The 15,581-nt window shown below is 38.6% G+C and overlaps 1 protein-coding gene across 3 annotated transcripts in view; it reads left to right on the top strand.

The window, feature by feature from the left end:
- The first annotated feature begins 3,793 nt into the window (after nucleotides 1-3,793).
- The window catches only part of DRGX (dorsal root ganglia homeobox), a 91,133-nt gene continuing 79,345 nt past the window's right edge, over nucleotides 3,794-15,581 (top strand). Inside the window, exons 1-4 of one of the 3 annotated variants that reach the window (XM_066600343.1) lie at nucleotides 3,794-4,096; nucleotides 4,719-4,768; nucleotides 6,270-6,367; nucleotides 8,208-8,309. In XM_066600343.1, the coding sequence (XP_066456440.1) occupies nucleotides 4,735-4,768; nucleotides 6,270-6,367; nucleotides 8,208-8,309 (234 nt within the window). In that variant the 5' untranslated portion in view covers nucleotides 3,794-4,096; nucleotides 4,719-4,734. Of the gene's footprint in view, nucleotides 4,097-4,406; nucleotides 4,492-4,718; nucleotides 4,769-6,266; nucleotides 6,368-8,207; nucleotides 8,310-15,581 lie in introns of those variants that run through there. The other 2 variants (XM_066600341.1, XM_066600342.1) reach the window with 2 other exon arrangements.

Genomic DNA, 15,581 nt, shown 5'->3' with positions numbered 1-15,581 from the left:
ATCCATATACAGGCTATATAGGCAGTGGGCTTTTTCCCAAAAATTGGAAAAAAATACTATATTTGGGCTGCCTGTGACCGTCTTCAGTTTACTGCGTGTCTGCTGAGGGTAGTAGTCACTCATTAATACCCTAGACTGCTACTACTACTGAAATCGAACTAATACTGTGCTCCCCCTATACTGCTGCTTTGGAATTGTTACTGGGGCCTGTCTTGACTGCTACTATTACTGAAATGGAACTAATACTGTGCTCCCCCTATACTGCTGCTAGTGATATGTTACTGGGGCCTGTCTAGACTGCTACTACTACTGAAATGGAACTAATACTGTGCTCCCCCTATACTGCTGCTAGTGATATGTTACTGGGGCCTGTCTAGACTGCTACTACTACTGAAATGGAACTAATACTGTGCTCCCCCTATACTGCTGCTTTGGAATTGTTACTGGGGCCTGTCTTGACTGCTACTATTACTGAAATGGGCGGTTGGGCAGCATGTTACCCAGGAGAAGTGGCAGCGGAGTGTCATGCAGGCAGTGATTGTGCTTCGTTGGAGGTAGTGTGGTGCTTAGCTAAGGTATGCCTTGCTAATGAGGGTTTTTCAGAAGTAAAAATTGTTGGGGGGGGGCCCACTCTTGCCGCTATTGTGGCTTAATAGTGGGACCTGGGAACTTGAGATGCAGCCCAACATGTAGCCCCTCACCTGCCCTATCCGTTTCTGTGTCGTTCCCATCACTTTCTTGAATTTCCCAGATTTTCACAAATGAAAACCTTAGTGGAGCATAGGTCCCATACAAAAATGCTCGGGTCGCCCATTGACTTCAATGGGGTTCGTTACTCGAAACGAACCCTCGAGCATCGCGGGAAGTTCGACTCGAGTAACGAGCACCCGAGCATTTTGGTGCTCGCTCATCTCTAGTTATTCATCTACATTTTTAATGTCATTCTTGGGGTTCCTTTACAGATATCCATTGTGTCAGCTTTTTTTTACCTGAGCCAGACACAGCAATGAAAAATGGAGTGATAGGCAGAAATTAGGTAAAACGTGGTCAAATAACAAGCCATGGTCAGGATATGAGAAGATAAGCATCAGTAAAACCTCTTCAGAAAGAAACAGAACCTATTGCTCCCGCACCCTCCAGTGTGCCTTAAATAAGTGTTCAGATTAGCTGGGGATGGGAAAGCTGGGTACATGCCACCCTTTAAGAGGTGGAATAAACATGTGTGTGGACCCTATGGGCAGATCTGACAGCTGGAGGTAAACGGCAGCGTGTGCCACACTAGGATGACAGGAGGGACCCACGACCAGGACTGGAGGAGAAGTGACACACGGCTAGCTATAACCAGCAGCCATAACACTGTTAAAGGGGTTGTAAGAATAGGCCAACAATAACAGATTGGCAAGGGGTCCACTGCCCCCACCAATCAGCTGCACGCAGTTGACAGCTGCATTTCCATTGCAGTGACCAGGCTTGGTATTACAGGAAACATTTCCAATGAAGTGAATAGAAACCTTGCCTAAAATACCAAGCCAAGCCACTGCAGTGAGAATGGAGCTGTGCGCTTCCTGCATATATTAGCTACATGCAAGAGCACACCAGCCCAGCAAACAAAAATGATCGGTGAGGGTCTTGGTTGGCAGATTCCCGCTGATCTACTATTGATGGCCTATCCTAAAATGTATCAATAGTCTAAAGCTGGGTTACCCCTTTAATTACATTGCTCGTTGCTTTTTCCCCTTTTTTAACCTCAACTGAGTTTATTATAGTATAGAAAAAAAGGCTCTGATCTACTGGGGGTGAGAGGCACTAGGGATGTATGTATGCTAAGGGGTGCTAACAGGCCACTTTGCCTTGGACAGGATATTTACCTACAGACCTAGGGCAGCAAACTGAATCTCTGAAGGATAGCTTCATAAAGTGTGAAATTGATTATTATAGCAAGAAAAAAAAAACACAAAATGCCTTAAATGTAGGGATACCTTTCATTTTTAAGATTTTGCATATTCTCATTATATTTAAGCAGCAAATGCAAAATGTATTCTATTCACTGGATACGTTGTGCCATCTTTAAGTAGAGATTCATTAATATATCATGTATTGTTTTATATTCATTACTTTGTACCTTATGGAGTGATGAATTGTTCATCACTTCCTTTTTGTATTCCCCTGAGGATAACCTGACAAGGACTTAACCAGGGTGTACATTCCATTTCTTAAATGGAAAAAGCTAATACATTCCCAAGTGAATTCCTGAAAAGCTTCCTACTAATGGACGAGTCTGTGTGAAGTAATCTATTTCAGCAATGTTTGAAGTATAAACACATTGATTAGAAGAGATACAAGACAAGGGAGAGTTTCAGGGCTTGACTTGAGATGCTAAAACACCCTGGGTGATGTCTCTGCCTTAAATTCACACCCGTATTAACCCCTCATTTCACTGAGCAATAAACAGATGTTGTATGAATGATGCAGGATGCAATAGAAGGCTGCCTGGTGTTGCACCACATTCTGCATTGAATATTTCCATGTTTATAAAATGTTAACTCTGCTTATTCTTGACCCTAAAACTCTTAGTCTAGACACCAGGCAGACAATAGCAACCTATCAACAGCTGCCTGACTTTAGATCTCCTGATGTATCTTGAGTGGGTCATCAGGCAAACTTTATTTTCAGTGGTGCATAAATTAATTACACGCATTTAATAACCAAAATATCATTAGATTTCCCCTTTAATATCATCAAGGCAATGCGCCAGGGAAGCTCTTAATAGTTCGGAGGGCCATAACAGGCTATTATCCTTGTGTAATGCTATTACAGAACCAATTAGGTACCATTATGCTGTGTTTTTTTCCCTTTTTTCTGTTTATGTGATCTGATCCAATCAGTAGCCTCTGACTTGAATGTTTCAAGCTTGGATACTTTAGAGTTTGAGCTAAACTGAAAGCCGCCCTCCATCCATCCATCCTCCCTCCCTTCTCTTCCGCTGTCTCTGATGCATTTTAAAAACTAATTGCTGGGGTCCCGCTGCATATTATTTACAGGGGAAGGAGGCCATAAATCCAGCTACCCCATGCTGAGAACAAAATCAAACTTTGTCTGTGCTACCGCTTACAAAGCGTATCTCTGCGCTAAGAGCTCCCTAAAAGCCATACACACTGACAATTAGAGGGCTGATTGCCAGTTACAAGCCAGCAGCTCGGATCCTAAGGGCATCTGGAGCAATCTGTGCCACAGAAGAAGGAGGAGGTTACAAACACTGCAGAGACTGTCACATGCACCTTGGGAACCAGCCTCAATATATGACAATCCTAATCCAAAATATCATTGCAGGTACAAACTTCTGAAGGGGATCTAGAAGTTCTGTTCTCCCTCCCTCTGCTGGAACTGCCCGGCTCAGGGAATCTGGTGCCTCATAGAGAGCCCAGATCAAACAGCAGGAGTTTAGTAGACTTGCTGAAGCCCCCATGTACAAGGTTTAGCATGTTGCACTGGGTCTGCAATCATCATCTGATGGCTATGATCGATCAATATTGTATACAGCAAGCATGTGTGACATGTTACCCAGGAGAGAGACACCTCATCAGCGATGCCCAGCACCCCAGGAGCTGCACTCCTGCCTCTTGCCTGGAGAAGAAGGAGGCTTTTGAACGTCTTGCTATTTGCTGAGCCGTGACGCGCTGCACCTCGTGACTCATTAGTGGCACCCAGCAGACCTATCCATGTAACTGACTGTACACAGCGCAGCAAATAATCCGATTAGGGCCAATTATGCGTGAGATTATAAAGCAAGTGCTGAAAGGCGAGGCAGGCAGCATCCAGGCACATCCAGGCAGCTGGCCTTTCAGCACCAGAAAGCGGACAGCATCTTCAGATCAATTACCTGCCTCACCTCTCCCATTTGAGCTACTTCTCACCTTCTCTCTAGTTAGTCCTCTGAGAAATCGGAAGCTTTCTTCCAGTGGACTGCATCTCGTGCAAGTTTACCCCTTAGCCAATTTAATGTCAGCCCCTGTACTATAGGCTAGAGGCTCTTCCCGGCGCTGCTTCCGAGTACTGAACATCCCAGTGAAAGACACATCAACCCCGTCAAATCCAGGTAAGACAGCAACTCGGATTCTGCCATAGATATAGACTGTATAAACTGCATCCACGTGCTATCAGTTATGTACAGTATTACTACTAAAGACACTTCCATGAGATCTCAAGTAAATATACTTTAGATTTTATGACGCATTTTATAGCTTAATATTGTTTAATAAAGCAACCGAGGAAAGGAAAATACACAGGTCGATCTTTATTGGTTTTTGAAAACTGTATAAAGATTTGCTCTCTGGTGTCCCTCAGGTCCCTTCATGCTGAGTTTATCTACATCATTAGAAATTGTACCCGCCGACAGGGGCTTTGGACTCACACATTATACAGAATGTGCAGGCACTCCTTGTCAGACACCTAGGGAAGACTACTGACAGTTTGCTACAGTCTTGTCTTTGGGTCTGTTTCATTGAATATGTGAATATTTAGTTAAAGATAGATAGATAGATAGATAGATAGATAGATAGATAGAAATGTAAATAGATAAATAGATAACATCTGAGTTATCTCTCTCTCTCTCTCATATCTATCGTAGTACAACTGTCACTTTACTTCTTTTTTCCATTTGTGTCAATATCAATATCCTTTTCAAAATAACTTATTTTCTCCACTTACTCCTTTTGCAGGTAAAGATTTAAGAAAATGTTTTACTTCCACTGCCCCCCTCAGCTGGAAGGTAAGAACATACTCTTAATTATATTATATTAGCATGCATAGATTTACTGTTAAACTATACTATGTATGATGCAGTTTGCCCTCTACTTTTCAAAAACAGTAAACAGCAAACGCTACTCATGTACTATCACTACCACTAATAGTTTCAGAATTTAGTACTGTCAAGTACATATATGTATATATATATATATATATATATATATATATATATATGTATATATAATATATATCAGCAGCACCGTAGATTTTCCAACTGAGAAGGACTCACTAATGTTGCATACAATATGAAGCTAGAAGCAAGCCAAAAAGTGTTCCATTTGGTTCAGTAAAAGACTGGGGGATGTAATTGGGACGTGTGGAGGGTAAAGCCTGCCTCTCCCACCTGCTCACTGGAGCCTGAGGGCACACTAGATAGATCTAACTACACAGATGTTCACTGTCCAAGCTTGTGTCACAGCTATTAGGCTCTAGAACCGTTTTTCCAACACATCAATCTTTCATGTTGTTTTACAAATATCCTGTGAAAAGAAAGAATACAATAAGAGACTTTACAATCCGTTTAATGCCTGGGGGTCGTCAGCAGAATGGCACTAGTACACAGTGTTTGTTGACCATTTTTGTTCCTCAAGGGGTTAAACATCTAATCTCAATTAACAGTACAAAGTTTTGCCTCAGGTGCATACGTGGGGAATAAAGCAAGCTACTAATTAATAAATACAATCAATTATCAACTTAATTAAATACTGCATCTTTTGTATCCGATTTAAAAAATAATAATGTCTGGATATTGTCCTGTCACAGGCAGCTTTATCTTATTAATGCAGTTCTGGTCCTTTAATATCGAAGAGGTGATGCTGTGCGATCAAAAGCTGAAACTACTTACGTTCTCCTAATTGTTATGTGGTATTTTGCTATATTTTTGGATAAAATATCTTCTTTCGGTTAGTTTGAAATATAATTTTCATTTAACTAACACCCATCTGTGTTCCCGGCTCCTGACTTTGTATGAAAAGTTTTTTTTGTCTATTTCGTAAAATAAAAACAATTATTTGATATTATAAGCTATAATAAAACAAGGGAAATATTAACTGTTGAGGTCCTTTCAGTACAATATATTTCATTATGATTCGATTAGTGCATTGATCTCGGCGATGATCTTACTATTTATGAACAATTAAGAAATATTACGTTATGTCTTCCGGGAAGAGCTACAAAGCTCAAGACCTCCACACTGAGAAGAAATATTATGCCCCGACCAAGATTTATTTCGTCTTTGATAACTTTTCTGTAATCGATGAGATTCGTTAGATGAAGAATATTCGATGTGCATTTATGTTCAGAGATTAGATGATTTATTGCCGGCTCTAGTAGAGTGCTGTCAGTAATCCAGGGCTGATGGATTGGTAACTGGGTCTAGCTGAACATGCGACCTCTGCTGATACTCCGGGCACCCGCGCAGCACGATCTGTTGAATCGTCCTAACAGTATCCTTCTCTCAGTAGGTTCTCCCTCATTTGGGGGACATTCGGCTACCGAGTTTGATGATGGATTTCTACGCAGAAAGCAGCGGAGGAATCGAACCACGTTTACTCTGCAACAGGTAAAGCGACTTAGAAAAGAGATAAGTGGATAGATAGAGAGATAGATAGATAGATAGATAGATAGATAGATAGATAGATAGATGTAAATAAATAAGACATAGCTAAATATGGATTTTAGCTATTAACATCCTTAAGTAAAATGTAAATGTTTTCTTTGTACAGTTTCCATAATCTCACATTTTACATTATGAGAGCAGCATCTGGGGACGTCTTTCACTGTTCTAGTGTAATACTGAGTGAGCATGGACAGGTTTGCCAGTTTAAGATTCATTGTATCAACAAAGCAGAAATATTACAGAAAGTTTTATATAGTTTATTATTCATTTGAACTAGGACAAATTAGAAGGCAATATTTGTCTGGGTGCAGCCTGCAGTAATGTTAGAATGTAATCATGTTTAGTTGTTCTTGAAGAATGTTTACCTTATTGATATTAGGAATTTATTATATTTATTTTCCTTTCATTGAGAAAACTCCACTTTGTTTTATTTACTTGTAAGACAAGATAATATGGTTTATTTGTTTGCAGAAGAAATACAGAATAATGGAAATACACATATTATGTCTAATTCACTAAAAGTTTTTATTCAATGTTGTTGATAGTAGTAAGAAGATGTTCCGGCTTATTCACATGGGCGTATTTTTCCTCAGTATTTTGTGAGCCAAAACCAGGAGTGGGTCCAAAATACAGAAGAAATGCAGATCTTTCCATTATACTTACTTTTTTCATATTCCACTGCTGGTTTTGGCTCACAAAATACTGAGGAAAAATACGCTCATATGAATAAGCTAGACAGATATGTGAGAATGCATACAATCTTATACTGTCTATAGCAAAGAGTATCAGGCTAGTCTGGAATCACATAGGTGCTCTTCTGTGTGTTTTTATGATTTCCTATAGCTACAGTATAATTATGACAGTTCTTTTCCAAGCAATGTTTCTTTAAAACAAAACATCACAAGAATTACACCAAAAAGCACATGCCAAACAGTAGTTGTTTTCAATGTATCTTTAGGTGTGATAATCGGGGCAATTCTTAAGCGCATCACTATCATTCGTTTCTCCATGAGTTTTCCTGACATTACTTGATGAACTGAAAATATTGTATAGTACATGTTCAGAAATATGCTGTGTTACACTAGAGAGTGAGCAGAATATGAAAAATTGATGGTGGTGAATTTATCAGTCTTGTAACTAACTAGGCATCCATACCACAGTATTCACTATTATTCAACACCATCTTTTCTGCAGCAAATGTTACAACTCCATAGTGAGTTTTAATGTCAATTAATAATAGCTTGTGTGACAGGTTCTACAGTATATACAACATATCATATATAATATAAATATATTCAGTATATAACATACATATTTCATGAAAGGAATGAATGCATTAACAGAGGCAGAACAGAAATCCTCTTGTAGTCCGGCAGGCACAGCTGTGCTTTAAAGTACTCCAATTAGAATTAATTTTGCATTGAAAATTTTACTATAGTTTAATGGATTAGTATATAGTGGAAATGATCCTTTATATTTTATTATATAAATTTTTTATATATATTTATATTGTATAGCCTGTATAAGTCAATAAATCTCCTCATGTAAAATTTCATAAAATCTTCTTGCATGGTTGTGTGTTTTTTGTTTGTGTAGCTAAAGTCCTACATAGCAGCTGGAATAATTCAGAAGAAAGTCAATAGTTTATCTGCACCTTGTTAAAACCCATGGCTTGTGCCTGGCATCTTTCCTGCCACTACATATTGCTTTCTTTAGCTTTGAAATCTTCTTGTAATTAGCCATGAGAGGTTCACCCTGCTGATACTTGCCTATTTTACTGCAGCTGGAAGCACTAGAGGCAGTGTTCGCCCAGACTCACTATCCTGATGTCTTTACCAGAGAAGAGCTTGCCATGAAAATTAACTTGACAGAAGCCAGAGTGCAGGTAAAAAACCTGAAGTGTCAACATTTACTGAGCATACTCGTTTCATTGCTAGCAGGATGGGATTTTATTTATAGATTTTGTAACATCTTTTTGGAAATAAATTGGTTTGTTCATTTAATGATTCAGAGTTCTAATCAGAAATAAGAGAGCTATACTTTGTTTTTAAGTGGGTTCCACTGCTACTGGGCTCCCTATCACTTGAGTGGCCTCCATGTCTGCTTCTGGTCTGATAGGCCAACATTGACAGTACTAGAATGATAATTACAGACCAACCAATATGATCTTTGCACCTAAAAAACACTAAATTTACAATTGTAATTATGATACACAACTCTTAACCATGCTCAAAAGTACCTTTACATGGGTAAACTGTCGAGCTCATAAATGCCCGACTGTTGTACCAATGACTATCCCTCCTGTGCTTCCACAGCGGAGCAATATTCATTCAAAGAATGGAGGTAGAGTACACCACGGATCTCTTTCAGCTGCCTGCCTGCTTTCAATGCAGGCAGACTTTCAAAGGTTGAATGACTCCTATTTATACTGAGCGAGAAGTTGCTTGCTAGTCACTTCGTTTCAGTGATGGATCATGTTAGAGGATCGATTCAATGTGAATACTGGGAGGTAAGTTTGTCTGAAAGAATAAACACATAAAAAGCAGCACATTTCAACTTCTTTTTCAAAATTTATACTCAAAATGTTATTGCTGATGAATACTACTGATACTCAAATACTGCTAGCACTCATGTTTGAAGTATGTAATTATCTATTTAGAAACTGGATACTATGATGGCTCAGTGACTAGCGCTATTGTCTTGCAGCGCTGTGGTCCTGGGTTCCAATCTGACCATGAGCAATGTCTGCATAGAGTTTGTATATAGTCCTCATGTTTGCAGGGGTTTCCTTCCACACTCTAAAACATGCTAATAGATGAATTTAGCTTGTGAGCCCCCATAGGGACAGTCTGTGTACAGTTCTACAGACTATGTATGTGTTATGTAAATAGGTTCTTAGCTAAAATGTTCTCTAAACTAAATTCTTAGTTTCCCCAATTACTTATAATAATAATAATAATAATTCCTCTTCATAAAGAAGTAGGATACAACACTGACACCTGTCCCAGCAAATATGTCATGTGTAATGCTAAGATAGAATGAATGTATAGCGGAAGGTCTTTTATGCACTATTGTTATGAATTTCTTGGTCATACCTATATTTCGAAATTGTAAGCATATAGCTTGTTGGTGAAAAGTACCACGAAGATCTTCCGCTCGTGAACATACCTATGTTTTGGAAAGCAGTTTGTTTACTCAAATAAGCCTAATGCTCGATGTTGCGTACAACATGGCCTATTAAGTTTAGTGCCTGCATATGCTTGCTACTGTCAATTAGTCGTACTGAATTAGAAGTAAATCTTACATTCACCTTTTATATCTACTTATTGGTCATTTTTCATACTAACACTCATATACATTGGGGAGACAGCTGGACTTAATACTTGAACAATTCTGATAGTTTTATTCCCTGTGCTTGATATACTATATAAGAATGTGACAACAATAATATAAATAACTCATCTTACCTAGAAACTATTTATAAGACTAAGCATATACTATGTAATATTATATCATTATCTAATATTGTATCATGCTTTCCTAACAAGCTGGAGATGCAAATGCTTTAGAAGTTATAAGCATTACAGAACTAATAACTTTTTTACCTAGTCAGAATATTTACCAGAGCCAGCAGTGATGAGTTAAATCTGTGCTGGCGCTCAATGCCCTGACAGATTACAATATATTTTTTTACATTCTCTAGTGAGCCAGGCCCAAAGCCAATAATGGGAACATTTTGGTTTGTAGTACTTTTCTATTTGACATTTACAGGATGCAAGCGCTGTTCATTAGTGAGTTATGTATAGTAAAAGTGAGTTGCATATTATACGTAAGATATGCAATGCAGATGTGCAGAGGTTGCGTTTGAATCTGTGCTGGGTTCATACCAGCACTGTCACGGACATGTCGTAGTTGTGGTGCCCCTAAAACCTTCAAGTTGTGTTTTGTGCAATAAAAGCCTGCATAAGGGTTACTACCCATTAGCGTTTTTTTTCCGCTGCAAATTCGCTGCGTTTTCTTTTTCCAGATGCCTTTGGGACTTCCCAATGTTAAAAACGCAACTCAACTTTGCGTTTTTAACATTAAAAAGTCCCATAGGCAATTGGAAAAAGAAAATGCAGCGAATTTGCAGCGTAAAAAAAACAGCTAGTGGGTAGTTACCCTAATGCTTCATTATGGATGCCAGCTCTGCTAGGCCTAGATGTACTGTGCTCTGTGACAGGGATTTGTACATTTTTTACATGGTACCGTTTTTTTCAAATTTCAAATGAATTTTACAAATAAAATTTGCACATGGATTATTTATGAGCTTTTGTTTGTTGTCCACAAGCAAAATAATGTTTTTTTGTTGTTGTCACTCTGTGTTTTTATTGAGTGATTGATTGAGTAAAGGTGCCTGAGCAGGCTTAGTTAAATCATGCTAAATCTGCATGAACATTCAGAAATAAGTGTGTCTTCAAGCACTGGGTAATTTCACACTTGAACACATTTCTAAAGAATCTTTTCAATTAAGATCTTTTAATTAGGATTGTTTTGTTGTACAAGCCAAGCTGTAAATAGAAAACATTGCAGTGTTATCTGACATACTTCTGCATTATACTATTATATTTGTGGCATGCATGATAAGTTCCATCTCATGTATGCAGTGTTATCCCTCCATATGGAGTTGCACAAATAATCACAGCACAACATTTGTTATCATTCATATTATCCAACTTACAGAATTCCTTAATTCCTCTTCATTCTTATCTCCAGCTCATTTCTGGAAAATCAGATGCACCCACTATACAGCATGTAGCAGAGATAGTGTCCTTCTCCCTTAGGAAATAACACCCTTCCTTGTTCACTAGATGAGCTTCTTGTAGGTTCTCCTCACCCGTAGAGAATGGGACCAGCCCGAGTTCTTGTCCCCTTTATAGAACTTATAGCAATCATTTTTTAACTTAAAAGAAATACAAAATGCATATTATTGCTTTTATGTTTAGCCTGTATATGATGTGTGCAAAATGTGTAAACGCATGCAGACAACAATATATGTATGTAGAAATTGCAGTATTTCTACATAGCAAATATAAATACATCATAAGTTTGATCACAATTTAGAGGAATGATCTTTTATAGGAATCTTGGCATTTTGGTTTAGATGTTGCCTTAGAATGGCGCATATTTTGCAGTATTCCTCCCTCCCAGCCCTCATCTCCTAACATCAGTTCAGAGAGCACATTTGGCCACTGAGAGCAAATGAAGGCTATCTGTCACTTTCACCGTGCACTTTAATAACATCAACATAATGTGGAATATTAGATTAGCTTGATTAATCGGTCATTCATAATTAACTAGTGATAATGTTCTACACTAATTTGTCCGTGTCTCTAAGGTACTGGATTGCATCAGAGAACATCCATTTCCTTGCACTGGAAAAAGCTCAGGTTTAGCATTACCCTTCTTCTCCTTGCAGGACCTGTTACTTTCCTAACATATGTATCTATATTACTATATCTGGTCTATAAGATAGTTCTCACTTTTACTAATTGTGTGTAACCCCGGCATACAAGATTTCACAGCCAGCCTTCTTCTATTGCCTCCATAGCTAAGTGCATATCAACATTTTATTAAATATGATCAATGTTTCTGTATTCTGAAAGAATTATAGTGAATAGCATAATATCTTGTTCACACTTAATATATATTTTTGTAACGTAGACGGATGATACTATATTTAATATGACACTTCTGTTCTCGCTGCGTGTATTTTAAGTTGATTGCACATATATTGAAGCTTACTTTCTGTGTCTCCAGTCACAGTTCCCAGGTCAGACAAATAATTAAAGCAGAGTTTTCCCTACCTTCACAGCCCCTTTCATCTAATTCCACAACTGTAAGTGAGATGAATTGGACAATTAATAGCCTACAGGGTATCACAGAGATGGCTCCCACACCCTTTACTATGTACACATTCACAGTGTCTGTATTCAGGCCAGTTTTGCTGGATCAGGACTTTCTTAAACCCCATGTGTAATATACTAAATTGAAAACATGCTGAAACAAGAGATAATCATTCAATGTATAATTTTTTACTTGACAAGAAAATTTTGGGAAAATTCATTAAAACATATAATGAAACTGAAATATCTGTTGTCCAAGATTTTCTCACCGACAGCAAAGTCATCGAGTGATCTTAATGATGGATGGATGTGCTGAAAGGGTCTCTAGATGGAAAGTCGGGGGCCCACGGCTACATCCTCAGATTTGCAATAATTCCTTCACATCTTCGTGTTGTTACATTTCAGTTACTGCACATACATTCCTTGTGATTTCCTATGCTACTGTGTTCATGATTGGTAACAAGGATAACCATCAGGCTTGCTCATCTATTGAGATATTATCTAGTAGCAATTCAGAAAAGTTCCATGAATTGAGATGTTAAACTGAAGGAATCATTTATGCCATGGTCAGATTTAGAAAGGGATCAGGCATGTGCTTGGGTGTGTGAAAACCAAGGGGAGGGAATAGCTATAGCGCACCCTATCATCCATTGAATGATGATTAATGGGCAAGAGATAACAGCTTCATGTTGTCAAACAAAACCTTAAATGGGGAAATGAACGAGTTTCTCCCCAGCCCGCTAGTGCAAAGTCATTAAAATATGATAATGAAAAATAACTCAATTAAAGAGCCTTCCAGCTCTGACCTTCTCTCAATTAACAGACAAAGCTTCTGCACAAGTGACCTAAATTTAGACTAAAGATTCTCATTACTCAGCGATTGCCGATGCGTGGGATTAAAGGCTACTTAAATATAATAAAGAGAATCATTAATTACCGATAACTAATAAACACCCATACATTGAACTAGCAATAAAAGTGCAACCTGCTAACCATTTCACTGCTGGACTGACTACAAGTTGCTAATAATCCATACACTATAGTTTACAATAATGCAGTAGGAGATGTTATGCAGCCGAGCATCTCCATGCTTTAGGTTTAGCGTATAATCATCATTCATTCTCTGTTTGCACCATTCAGTATCATTTGGAAAGATTTACATTTTATAATTTCAGTATTAACTTTGAGGGGTTTTGATGGTTATGATTCAGCATTAAGGGAAAAAGAAAGCATCACACAACATGCTTCATCTTGTAGCCATGGGAAACAGTGAATCATATGTTAGTAGATATACAAAGCGTTGCTAGACACTGATACAAGTCTGCACACTGTGTTACGTATCAGGCTTCTCAGCAGGCTTTAGATGATGCTTGCTTCGTCCAGAGATATTACTGGCTTTTTAAACAGCATGTTCAGTAGGTACAATGCACTGGTGAGTACTAAAACCAGAGATGTCCTTCTGCTTTACAGGCTCCTTGTGTTTAGATTCTATGACCTGATAAAAGGATTTGGTTTCTGCAAACCTATTTCATACTTAAAAACACATTAAGGCCTTGTTCACACGAGTGTGGTTTTAGCACATAATAGGCGCGTGAAAAGATCACGTCTAAGGCCTCATGTCCACTGGGTAAATGAAATTGCGGAATCCGCAGCGGATTTTGCCCATAGGGAATCATTGCCATCTGCAGGTCCATTAAATTGATTTTTGCACCCGTGGATGGCATTTTAAAAGAATTGCGTTTTTCATGCGCGGTAGAAAAAACGCGGCATGCTCCATTTGCCGCGGACTCCGCGCGGATTGGCAACATCGCTATCACATTGATAGCAATGTGTGCGGATATCTGCATGTAAAAAAAATGCCATTTAAAGCAAATCTGCGTGAAATCCGCCGCGGAAATCCGCGGCAGATTCTGCGCGGATTGTATTTTTTGAGTGGACATGAGGCCTAATAAAACCAATGTTTTCCTATAGAAACGTTCATACAAAGGAATTTTAGATGCACAAAAATCTTGTCCCTAGCAAAGAGCAATCAAAAAGCCCGTTGTATGTATTTCCTTTGACTTTTATAGCTCAAACATGTACTGCAGTACCAAACAAATATTGCCATCAATCAGCTAAATCTGTATCTCAAATGCGCACATACTAAACGCAGGAAACACCTATTAGTATGCTGTGTTTTGAGCGTGGAAGGAAACCAGAGTACTCAGTAAACCCACACAAAAATGGAGAGAACATGCAAGCTCTGTGCAGATGTTTTCCTTGGTCAGCATCAAACACAGATCCCTGATGCTGCCAAGCAATAGTGCAACCAAGTATCTGGGCCCCTGGCTGGCATTGTCATTAACTGCAAGGAGTGTTCTATTATTTCGTAGATCTAGAATCATCATCAGCAGCCCCCTTGGGGAGCGGGTTTAGATTGCAGTTCTCGTTCAATATCCTACAGTGGATCACATCCCTATGATGGATCAGTGTTTAGACTGAGCCAGCACTGAGTTTTATGCCGGCTGAAACTGAACGATGAACGAGAAGCATATGATTCTCATTCGTCTTTGGCTGCATTTAAATTGAACGACTATCGATGTATAATCTTGTGTTAGTTTCACACATATGAATGATTTTCTGAACAGTAATCTTTCCGTGTAAATGCAGCATTAGTTATTAATCATCCTAACCATTTCTTGTACTTAAGAAATTTTTCTTCATTTCGTAACTCTCTGATGTTACAAAGTAGTAGGAAGAAGTGTCGCCATTATAAAGATTCCTTATGTGTCCAGGCTATACTATTACTTAATACGTTTCCATTTTATGATTAGGATTATAGTTTGGTACCTTATAGTAGTACCAGGTTGACCTGATGTTCGCTACGCGAACATAAAATGTTTCAAAAGTGGTGGTTGTGAACTTCTAAATCTGCTTGGTTAAAGTGTCACTTTCTATTTTGAGCAGATATCTAATATAAAAAAGCCTACAGGTCTCTCTGTCTGTCTTTCTCTCTGTTTGTCTGTCTTTCTCTCTGTCTGTCTCTCACTCTGTCTCTTTCTATCTGTTTGTCTGTCTCTCTGCCTGTTTGTCTCTCTATCTGTCTCTTTTGTTGTCAGACTCTCTCTCTGTCTGTTTCTGTCTGACTATCTCTTTCTCTGCCTCTCTCTCTTTCTGTCTCGGTATCGCTCTGTCTCTTTCATTCCCTTTCTGCCGCTCTCTGTCTGTCTGTCTCTTGCTCTCTCTCTCTATTGCTCTCTCTTTCTGTCTCTATTGCTCTCTCTGTCTCTCTA

Source organism: Eleutherodactylus coqui, chromosome 4 (genome assembly GCF_035609145.1).
Source record: "Eleutherodactylus coqui strain aEleCoq1 chromosome 4, aEleCoq1.hap1, whole genome shotgun sequence".
Lineage (NCBI taxonomy): Eukaryota > Metazoa > Chordata > Amphibia > Anura > Eleutherodactylidae > Eleutherodactylus > Eleutherodactylus coqui.
The sequence above is the reverse complement of the archived record's forward strand: the minus strand, read 5'-3'. Positions and strand labels throughout refer to the sequence as shown.